This window comes from Cyanistes caeruleus, chromosome 3 (assembly GCF_971803275.1).
Source record: "Cyanistes caeruleus chromosome 3, bCyaCae1.hap1.1, whole genome shotgun sequence".
In the NCBI taxonomy this organism is placed as follows: domain Eukaryota; kingdom Metazoa; phylum Chordata; class Aves; order Passeriformes; family Paridae; genus Cyanistes; species Cyanistes caeruleus.
The window spans coordinates 30,909,336-30,921,106 of record NC_141703.1 but is presented as its reverse complement, the minus strand read 5'-3'; the positions used below and the strand labels follow the sequence as shown (position 1 = coordinate 30,921,106).

At 39.1% G+C, this 11,771-nt stretch overlaps 1 protein-coding gene across 5 annotated transcripts in view; it reads right to left on the bottom strand.

Moving 5' to 3' along the window:
• Window positions 1-2,065: 2,065 nt before the first annotated feature.
• Window positions 2,066-11,771, bottom strand: part of REV1 (REV1 DNA directed polymerase) — a 57,849-nt gene continuing 48,143 nt past the window's right edge. For all 5 annotated transcript variants that reach the window (XM_086880464.1, XM_086880466.1, XM_086880463.1 and 2 more), the window contains 6 exons: window positions 10,713-10,946; window positions 6,543-6,651; window positions 5,280-5,491; window positions 4,956-5,115; window positions 3,993-4,095; window positions 2,066-2,486 (listed from right to left, as the gene is read on the bottom strand). In XM_086880464.1, the coding sequence (XP_086736590.1) occupies window positions 2,375-2,486; window positions 3,993-4,095; window positions 4,956-5,115; window positions 5,280-5,491; window positions 6,543-6,651; window positions 10,713-10,946 (930 nt within the window). In that variant the 3' untranslated portion in view covers window positions 2,066-2,374. The remainder of the gene's footprint in view (window positions 2,487-3,992; window positions 4,096-4,955; window positions 5,116-5,279; window positions 5,492-6,542; window positions 6,652-10,712; window positions 10,947-11,771) is intronic.

Below are 11,771 nucleotides of genomic sequence, written 5' to 3'. Positions count from 1 at the left end.
TGTAAGAGTGTTCTTCCCATAGGTAAAATCTCTGGGAAAAAAATGTGCTCCTTTGGCAGGCTCCTTCCTGTTGTGGAACTTCAAAAGAACTTGACAGTAAATTAATGTTCTTTTAAAGATGCCCGTTTTACATCTGTCTGAGCACCAGCTCCAAAACCAGGGCTGTTTAAGAAACCTGACTGTAAAATACCTGCTTGAATTTCAGCAATACCTGCCTTGATGTGATGTGCTGGTTTATCTAAACCAAAGCAAAGAGAAAAAGGCAGCTTCAAAAGCAGGAACTGAAGGGGCTCTAAAGACCCAAACTAGAAACTAACAGAAACTTAAGAGATCTTGATTCAGACAATGTTCATCTCTCTCTAGCCACATATTGATGACTGGGTGCAAGTGCATGAGCACCATCAGGTGTTCATTCACATGGATTGGGCTCCCTCAGCCTTCTCAAGGTCCCTCCTTGTGCTGTGGGAGAAGCTCCACTCCCTTCAGCAGCACTGGGGCCTATGAGTTGCTCTGGCCGAGGGCCCAGCACTGGGCTCAGCACTGCAGGTGCCTCTCACCAGTGCTGAGCAGAGGGAACAGGCTCCTTCCTTCATGCCTGGGGCACTTCCTTGTGCACCCTGGCAGCTGCCTGTGCTGTGATAGCAACCCCCAGGCCTTACTGCAGAGCCAGCCCCTCCCTGGGAGCAGAACCTGGCAGCTCTTTGTGCTGAACTTGCCAAGGTTCCCAGCACCTGTTGAGTCCCTGCAAGCAGCACCCCCATGCTCTCAGCCCCGTGTCAGCAGCAAACTTGCTGAGGCTGCACTGCCCCATTGCCCAGCTTCTTTACAAAGGTGATGAACAGGACTGGACCTGGTACTGGCTCTGGGTACCACTGCCCACCATGCCCAGGGCCTGCCTGCCCACAGTTTTCCATAAGCTCTCTCTCTCTCCAGCCTGTGCTTCATCAGCTTGTCCCTGAGGATGGTCCAGGAGATGCATTGAAAAGCCTTACTGAAGTCAAGGGAAGAGACATCTCCTGCCCTTCCCTCATCTGTCACATGGCTGTAGAGGTTGGTACCTCTCCCACTGTCTGGTATGAGGAAGCCAAGGTGACAACCTAAAGCTAAAACCCTGCTGCCACTGCTGTAAGCTGTGCTGCAGACAGGGATGTGACCACAGCTTTCTCTGCCCCAGCTGTACTGGCAGCTGCAGCTGTTCCTGGTGCAGCAAGCTCCTGGCCCTGTGCTAGGCAAGGTGCTTCCATTTAAGCCAGTGGTGCAAATACTGCTCTGGGGTTAGCTCCAGCTTGCATTCCTGCTCTCACTTCTATGCCCAGCATTTTGTGGGATACTTCTCACTTCCCCCATCATTTCCTCAGAAGATATTTTTCTTACCAACTTGGTTTTTGTCAAGTGTCTTCATCCTCTCCAGGTCCCTGAAAAGCTTTGTTCAACAGATTGGGCCAAGTACAACTGTGTGAAGCTGGTGCACACCTGCAAAAAGCAGACTTGCCCGAAACATGAACTGCAGGGATGCAAGCACACCCCCCCAGCACGGACAGAGCGACGGGCAGTTTATTTTGTCTCTGCTACTCCCTACAACCTATTTTGTTATGCTCCACAAAGGAAATGCAGGCCACAGGCTGGGGAGAATGGTGGTGTTTTACACGTGGTTCTATCTCCAGTAGGAGCGATGCACAGGATGGATGCAGGCTTGACCAATGCTCGATGTTGCTATTCCCCTACTCCTTTACGGTGCTACTTTGGAGTGACTTGCTTTCCTCCAGAAGCACGTGAGAGGTGGTGGGACACCCAAGGTCAGACATCAGGAGCAGCCACCCTGGCTTAAATATTTGAAAGATGAAACTGAAAATGAATTAATATTCCTCCCTCAGCTTAAAATCTGTCAAGAAGTTAGTGGAGAAGAAGCAAAAAGTGGTCAGGTGCCTGCAAAGCAGCCTCCTCCATGCATTGAGGCAGTGCCACTGTGTAAAACTTTGTGAAATGAATCAAAGCTGCAGCTTTAGTGAAAGGGGTTCACTATATTCAAACTGAAGCATCACAAAATAGAATCAGTACAAAAATATACATACAGTTCTTTATTAAACAACTGTAAACACTTCACTGTAAAAATCCATAAAACTTTATAAACAAACATTTTGTAAATAGATTCTATACTACAATAAAAGAATTTTAACACAATTATTTACATGCAATACTGACAAATTTGGCACTTTCTGAAAAGAAATGTACAAAACACTTTGTTGTTTAAAAAGAAATTTGAAATTATAAAAACTCAGGGCATTACTATCATGCACTTTGCAAATACTTCACAAGCACTTATGGCACAGCTAGCAGAGAGCTCCAGGCTCTCATCAAGCTCTTTACTACAAGTTCAGATAACTTTTAATGTGCTTCCATAAGTTTGTTGTAAAACTACCTGAACATTGTCAAGAATGAAGTCAAATGCCATATTCCAAACTGATTCCACGGATGACTGCATTAACCTGAAGGGGAAAAGGAAGAAGAGGCTGAAAATTACTGTTACAGAACCAGTCCTTTTTACAACTACTTTTGGTCTTCACACTGGAAAACAAGATCACAAGAGTTCCCCACAAATGGAATTTTGATTCAGTCCTGGTAAAGCCCTCCCTCTCAAACACAGCAATTACTTAATGGCACAAATTCCTGGTATGAGCAGTGTCACAGCAGCTTGTGAATGCTGGCATCTGGCAGTGGTGTGAGCCTGTGAATTAACTGGTGGGTGACCTTCCACCAAGTGCATACTGGAGAACAGAAAAGGCAAGCTTCTGAATCTTGATCTTTACTTCCTCATCCCAAGACAGAGATGCTCTCTCTCTACTTCCAACAAATGGCAAGTTTGCCAAGCAACACATTTAAATAATAGGGTTTGGGGCACTATATAATTTTTTATATATTCATTTTTTATTTTTTATATTTATTGCTAAAAACAAAATCCACAGAGAACTATGAGTTCCCCCTATGATGTGAGTTACTCTTATGGTCAGCAGCTACAAGAAGCTAATGAAGGAACTGCCCAAGGAAAACAAAGCAGTTCTGCACTCTCGGTCTCCCTTCTAGAGCAGAGGGCTCCTACACTCAGAGCTTTGGAGGGTGCAACATCAGTATCACAGGGGTACGTGTGAACCTTTGGAGAGGCACACTGCCATCACTGCAGATCCAACACACAGGGACCAGGAATGGGACATTCTGACAATTCTGAAGAGTTTTATAAAGAATTTACTAAACAGATTTTATAAAACAGTTCATTGCATTGTGTATTTTGCATTTTCTAAGGCCTAAAGATATCCCATAATACAAAAGCCCAGTGAACACCTCTGTAGTCTTTTTTGTGTTGACTCATTTTGTGAAACACATTTTGCAGACTGACAAACCAGAAAGCTGAGCCCCATGGTTAAGCTTTAGTTAGTAAGCAAGTCATAAATGGATTAAAAACTCATAAACTCGTGGGAAGAGTAATAGGAGCACAATAACAAAATAACAGGATTTAAAGGCTAGAGGTGAGACAGAATCTGGATTCAGCAGGAGAATGATAGCAGGTCTAAGATGTTGTGAAAAAATGAACAAAACAGGATAAAGAAAAGGGACGATGCTGATGAAAATTACAATCTTTGTCTAGAAACTGTTGCCCAGAGAAGCTGTGGCTGCCCCATCCCTGAAAGTTTCAAGGCCAGGCTGGATGGAGCTCTGAGCAACCTGCTCTAGGGACAGTTGTCCCTGCCCATGGCAGGGGAGTTGGGCCTGGGTGATCTTAAGGGTCCCTTTCAACCCAAATAATTCTGTGACTCTATGAAATACTACTCTTAATTTTTCCCAAATTTTAACACTCCAACTCTTTCCCTCAGTTTTTAAACTAAAAAACATCCATCAGAGGAATGTCTAATGGGTTAATGGGTTTCACAATACAGCATCTAGTGTATAAATTCTAACAAAAATAGTCTAAAGTTCACAAATACTAGCAATTGAGTTACCTTTTCATGTACTTAACAACCAGATCTAACTTTTCCAAGTCTTTTTCTTCTATTAGATCAGTACAATATTTCACAACCTGTAGAATGTCTTCTTCCATAGGATCTGTAATAAAAAAAAAAAAATTAAAACATGAGGTCTTTTCTCTCTGTATACGTAGAATATAATCACAGAATAATGGGAATACAATAGAAAGAAATTCTACAGTGTCAGCATATCAGGGGCCAACCTGACGATTTCTGTATTCTCACAAATCTTCCTGACATCAGAAGTTGTGCACTTTAACAGGACAGCAGGCTCCTGAAATACCTGTCTTGTAGACCGTTTTTGTCAGTAAGAACAGCTGACAGCAAAGCTACCAGTAACCAAAGGGAAAAGAGACTGGGATTCAGAATGCAGTGCCCATTTTGAAACTCTTAGGAATAGGGTAGAAGGTCAAATTTCCCAAGGTTATAAGGAGTTGCTATTTGTTTGACCTAATTCAAATCACAATTTAGCAGGAGTGTCACAGTTGCACGGGTTTTTTTTATCTAGGGTACTTTCCAGCATTTATATTGACAAAAACCCAAACCCTGCACTCCTTTGCCTCTGAGATCTTCATAGAAGAAAAATAATTCCCTTTCAAGAGCTTTGATTTTAGTGGTTGCAATATGTTGGAAAAACACAGTAAACCTCAGACACAAGTAACGTCAAGGCAGAGGACAATGCCAGACACATGGCTTGAAGAGGGACCATGCTAATTTTCATGATGTTAAGAAAGACACAGGAGCTGGCAAAGCCACAGAGTAACAATTGGTACAAACAATTAATTTCTTCTAAGGCTGCCAAGGCAGTAAGACTTCAAGAGTACTGTGAAAAATAAGCAGCAAAAAGAAGAGTGAAGGAGAAGGGAAGCACAAAAAGCCTACTCCAAGCAGTTTTCTTTGTGATGCATTGCAAGATGACCCCAGTGTGCCATCCCACACCTGAGATAGTTGTGATCCACTCTTTCAGCAATGTCTTCACATCATTGAATTCCACGGCTCCAGCGAGGTTTGGGGCTTGTGGCCTGAATGAGCTCGGCTGCTGCTCTGTCTGCAGAGCTGACGGGCCTGAAGAATCCGAAGTTGATGGAACTGCTTCTGCCTGTTCCAAACATAGAAGTGGATAATGCTCAGCCTCACAAATATGAGAACTCCTTTTACATACAGAGATAAGTGTCAGTGAAGAATCCAGTGAAGAAAAATAACAACATGAACTCAGTCTAAAGAAGACATAGCTTTACCAAAAACTGTTCATATTAAAAGTACCTGAGCAACTGTTCCTTCTTGTTTCAAGAAGCCATCTATTAGCTTCTGTGGGCTTCCAGATGTAGCTGGCATGTTTTTTGCAGGACTACCAATAAGTTTGTTTTTCAAAGGACTCTGAATCTTTTTCATGGGACTGACTGGATTTTTTTTCCGTATTTTTTTCTTACTTTTCATAGTTGTATGCTTCAGGTGTAGGAAAGGATTTTTTGACACTGAAAAACACAGGAATAGTAAGGTTGACAGATCTAAAATTTAATAATTTTCTATTGAAAAGGAGACTCTGTTCTCCCACAAAGATCTAATGATCACTGGAGAACATAAAGCCTAGATAAAGCAACTTTAACACACACAAACCATTCCAGATCCTGGCAAGTTTCTAAGTATTTGGAAAGCACTGTTAGACTTTCAGTGTACAAAGAGGATATCCAGCTACTCATAAGCTTTTTAATGTGAGCATTTCAGTGCTTGAATATAAGCAGCTGGTGAAACCTGAATCTAATGGACAAACTGCCTCACCTCAGTCAGGGCACTGTCCCACCAGTGTTATCAGCAAAGCCAGCAGTGTAAGGTCCCCACAATGCTTTTGTCACAGTTTATGAAGGAAATTGCTCTCATTCCATCATTCTAACATATCTGCGTTATTCTGATGGCTATGAAATCAGGTGTGATTATAATTACAATGTAGTGTTTAAGTGGCAATCAAGCCAATGACATTTACAACCTATTTTTATGACATAGCATGTTCAGAGGGAATTAGTTTTATTTCTTTCTACTGATTACAAACAGGAGACCTGATGATCAGCTCAGAGTAAACCCAGCTGACTATCAGACATACAGTGAGATGTAGTGCATCTTTCTCTAGCTGCCCCAAAGCCCTGCCTATGCTATGGGTTTCAGGGAACCATGAGAATTCTCTCTGAACAGAGCTGAACTAACTTAAGAAGGTGCAGCACTTTAAATCACAAGACACATCAAGTTTGGATGCCATCTGGCAAACATGGATGTGGGTAAGTTTAGTGCCACAGTCCCCATGAATTGAATTAATCACCCATTAGAGTAAAGCTGAACACCTGTTTCCAAACTGAAACCACAGCTGGTTGTAACTGATAGTCTGTCAAAAATAAATACAGACATTCAATTGAACACAGCATCTTCAGAGAAGCTTTGGTAATATTATCCTGTTTGTTACCTAGGGTTGCATAGCTGTTTGGATAGCAAACAACAGATGTACCAGAAGACTCTTGCACAACTACATATTCTCACCTGAAGTGTTAGCAGGCTGCTGCTCTGATTGCTTCTGCCTTTGCTCATATGCATCTTTCAGCTCTGCTTGCAACTCTGCAGGTAGTGCAGCAAAAACCTCGGGGTCCACCTGAACAGTAATAGAAGATTCACTGTATATTTTGAGCAGCACCGTTTGCTTCCTTCTAGGTCACTCACATGAGAAAGGTATTTACATTTTATGTCAAGCAAAAATAAAGAGATGTAACTGAAACACTGTGAAACACATTGTACATTTTCTTTGTATATTTTAGTTTGTAAAAACAACAAAATGTACATTTAATATTACTCTAATTATTTATTAAAATTATTATCGTGATCATACAATGCACTAACCATCTTTACTCATCTACTGATACCCAGTACAGCTGCATTAAGAGTAGGATTAAGCCTAACCCAGAGAGCAATCTCTTCAAATTTCAAAACACGAACACTGTGACCACCAGACTTTTGTTCCTCCTTTTCTTTTGATAATTCTATTTCCTGCAAGCTGCTATATAACTCAGAATGTTCTTGGAAATGGTCTCAGTTCTTTAAGCACAGGAAAAACCAAGTCCAGCTATTTCATATTTTGAACTAGCACAAAAGGGTTTAATCTCTTTCTCCCACAATTGTCTACCACTTGCTTGACTGATAAAAGCACAGTCCTTTGCAACTGTCCCAGGGACTTGGATTCTAGACAGGAAATAATTTGATGCCAATTGCCAGACACACTCATATGGACAAAATAAAATTTCTTGTATTATCAGTTATTTTTTCCTCTTTGTGTGTCTGAAGTAGCATATCAGTGACAGACTCATCTTGTATTTGGAGTTTCCCATTATAACTGGACAGTGTTTTCAGCTCATAATCTTCAAAATATAATACAAAAAAGCAAACCTATCATTTAGTGGATTAAATCTGCCAGTGGGAGAATGCCCTTCATTTCACTGGTAAAATTCAGACATGAGCACAAACAACAAAAAATTAGTCAAAACTACAATTACTATTCTAAGAGCACAATGCAATTTCTATCATCATCTGAGATACTGTATTTATTACATGTCAATCTGCAAATGTATTAAAACTTATCTCTTATTTTCAATAGAGATTTCATTTTTTTAAACCAAAACATGTATACTGTGACAGGGAGCTACTGTGTGCTATTCACACACATGATGTCTAAGTAATACAGATCATAAACATGAATGTGCTCTTACAGGTTAAAATTCATCAAATTAGCACAAGTTTCTTCCTTTTTCAGAAGTCCATGAGTCAACACAAAATATGCACTTTCATACATTTTCACCACACAGAATATGCACTAATTGAAGGAAAAATGGGAACAGCTCTGATCTCAATTACTATTTACATTGTACAGAACAAAGCACTATAGTGGAATGCAGCCAACTACATCACAGGTCTAAGTTATCTTTTTAAATACAGATTTTACTTAATAAATAAAAAAGGTTAGCATTCTCCAGTAAAGCATTCCAGAGTCAAGGATTTGGAATTGACTGAATTGTCACTGATTTTTGTGTACACCACTTAATTCACACAGAAATAATGCAGTACATGAACTGGATGCATTTTTGTTATTTCCCCATCACTGCCCTTTCAGAGTGTAACATGGAAAAGTTCAATTAGAGGAGCCATCAGTTGAATTCACGTGAATTCTCCAACACAACTGGAGTTTCAGTTTGGTTGTACATGTACTGTTTGTACAATGGCCTAACACTGTGATACAGATATGTGAAAGCTTTCACATTATGGGAACCTTGGTTTTATAAAGTCATGGATGATCTCAGCATACAGCTAGCAGTATTTCTGATGTGTTTATATCAATTTCCTTAGGAGGAATCTAGCATGTGAAAACACTGAAGGGATGAGATGAAAACTTGTCACCACTAATTAACACCATTATTACATTATTATTATTATAATTTCTAGGCATCTGTAATCTTTACTTTTTGCATCCTACACTTCTGCAGGATTCAGGCTACAAAGACATACTGCTGTTCTAAATTTTAAGATTACTTCAGCAACTGATAGAAAGGAATGCAACCTATCTGGATTCCTTTCACAGGAGAACTTTACCTAACAAAGGAAATTTTTCACATGTTTTCTGATGACTAAATCACTATCAGCCAATTAACTTTGCACCTGATCATAAAAACAGCTCAGACAAAAGGAATGAAGAGCTGAAAAACAAACCTTATTAAACTATAAAAAGATGGCAGGGCATAACTTACATCTGATGTAGATAAAGTACTCATTCTGGAGTGGCTGGCAGTATTTCCATACCTGAAACTTATTACTACTCATTTCACTGCTTCATGGGCCACAAAATAGATTTAAATGTTTGTGTGCAGTCATAGAATATACACTACCACAAAGACTTTAAAAGAAAAAAAAAAAATGTATGAAACTATATTTAGAGTAAGATCGTATTTTTGAATTAAGTTCATATTTGATTTTAACACAGAAAAATATCCTCCTGTACTAATGACTGGGTTTAGCTTTTGTGTTTTTCCCCACCAAGCCTACAGAAAGCCTTTCAACCATACTATTGCAGGTATTAGACTTAACTCAGAAAATGAAAACTGTAAATATTACTCCTCTTTTTGCCAATTAAAAAAGCTGAATGGCTTCCAGGAGAAAATCTGGAGTATGAGCATAAGGCACTCTCAAACAGATAGTATGGATATCCTTGACAAATAAATAGGAAGTACTCAATTCTTCTTGAACTACATTGTCAAACAAAAAGGCTGCTCTACTAAGTTGCATTTTTGGACCAAGTAACTGGGTCACACGATACTTTAGCAGATAGAGACAGAAAAACCAGTGCAAAAAAATAGTGCAAACTAGGCCCTTATAAGAAAACTTAAAAAAGTAATGCAGTTTCAAAAAATAACAATAAATTCTCGACTACCTAATTATTAGATGGATAAAGAATAAACAAATTAAAAGAAATTTTTATAGAAAGCCATATGCAGTTACCATTTACCCTGAAAAACAGTACTGAGTGGCAAGCCAGGTGTGGAAGGGTGTACTTCAGAGCATAGCCTAATTTAACACACATCTTGCTTATGGCCAGATGTAACTACAGAATTTAAAACAGCTGGGGCAGAGAGAACTCAGATATTATTTGCACAGTAATCCATAGGGGAAACCAAACTTTGCATTTCAGGAATAAGGACTGACACATCTGTTTCTGAACCAATGAACTTGAATCAAGGTGAGGAAATTTTAGTAAAAGGATAGACTACACATTTTTTAAAGTAACAATTATGTATTACCTATTTAGTGGAATTTCTACATTATTTTCTCTGGATTTTTTATCAGCTAAGCAATATCGTGCATTAGAAACAGCAACAAAATCTCTGTAAATGTGATTCAGTGGTATTGCTTCATTTGAGAACAGAAAAGGTGCAACGAAACAGAAAAATAAAAACACTGCTCCATTTTAAATGATGCAATGCAAGATAGTGTATCTCTGGGTAACCCAATCTTTGATTTTTTAATTGTTTTTTTTTTCTTTTTATTTATACACTACATTTTTTCAGCACCTTCGTGGACTGAAGAGCAGAATAACATTAGAAGCATCCTTACTATTCTCTGTTGCCCTTTCAGGTCCCTATTTTGACAAACATCTTTGTTCTTTTCTCATCCTGGACATGCTTTGTATGAGTCCATTTAAAACCTATGGAGATATGCACAACCTTTAGCCATGACTGGCCTTCTCTCAGGAATGGGATACAAACAACCACATCCACAGAAAAAGCTAGCAGAGGTTGACTTTACCCCATCAGAACACTTAAACAGAGTCTCTTGTGACTTAGCTAAGCAGATTTTAGGACTGCTTCAGACTTACGGCTTGATGCAACTCAGCTGCAATACAGAAAAAAGCTATTTACACACTGGTTTGCAAAGACTGTATATAAGTGGGGCTTTACATTAAACAACAGCAAAAACATAATATGGTAATATTTATCATCTGTCTTCCTATGTTTCTGACAGATAATGTAACATTTAAAAACAGACATTTAAAAGACATTAAAGGACCATGAATGATTGTGGGAAGTCACAGCTTCCAGTTAATGCTCTCAAGAAAGCATCTAACTTCCTATAAATGAGAAGTAATTGTTTATTGATACCATGCAAACATCCTACCTGTGAGAAAGCTGGCAAGGCTATTACATTGATTCCCATATTGGTATTTGGTTCTTGGAGCTCTGGTATTTGTAAAAGCACTGTTCCAACTGGTTGTGACAGAAGTGCAGTGTTACATCCATTTATTGGCTCTTTTTTGCTCTCTCCGTAACTCTCTCCTTGTTGAAGGGTGCATATTTGCTCTACTTGCTCTCGGAGATCAGGTGGCAGAGCTTCTAGCACAGACTTATCTAGCTGTAAGTATATAAAAGCTTTCAGATTTTTCTAAGGAATAGGTAATGGAGGTATTTTGGTCAAAACATTAGTTATACAGTTCCTGAGTTTTACAAATTCTGCTACATATTACCCTGTGTATGCAAACATCCTTAGGAACCTGTTATGCTCTGCAGCAGTAAAATATCATTTAAGACTAAGCAGCTCAATAAATACGAATGCTCAGTTTTATATTTTCACAATGATCAGTCTTCTTACCAAAAACCATAGATAGGGTTTTCTTTACAGCTACCTAATGATAAAGAAACCTGAATTCTGAGTTCAAATTATACAAGCAATAGGTTGATATGAATACTAAACTGGTGTCTGTCTGGCACAAAGCTGTAAGCATTAATTTCTTTATACAGTTCTAGGGTGCATGTTACTGATTTACTTTACTGGTATTACGTATGTTTGCATACTGTCAGACTTGCCAGAGTTGGATGATGAAATAAGCTTTAACTTGCTATCAATTATTCACTTGAAACAACTGAGATAACTCCTCAGTGTCCAGAGCTTGCTGTGTGCAATGACAGCTGCACAAGTGACTGTATGAATACAACTGACAAGCAGATGTACAGCATCATTTTTCTCACAAGTAAAATTTGAATAAAACTATGTAGAGAAATGCCAATGTTTGCCTCTAAGTTCTGCTGAATAAGACTTCATAGCTGTGTTAGGATACTTTACCTTTAAGAAGAAAATTTGGAGCTTATTACCAGATTCTGGATTTATAGAGAAGAGCCAAAAATATCTATGAAAATCTACTTGGTTTGGTAATTGAGAGGTTTTGATGAAAGCTGTCTG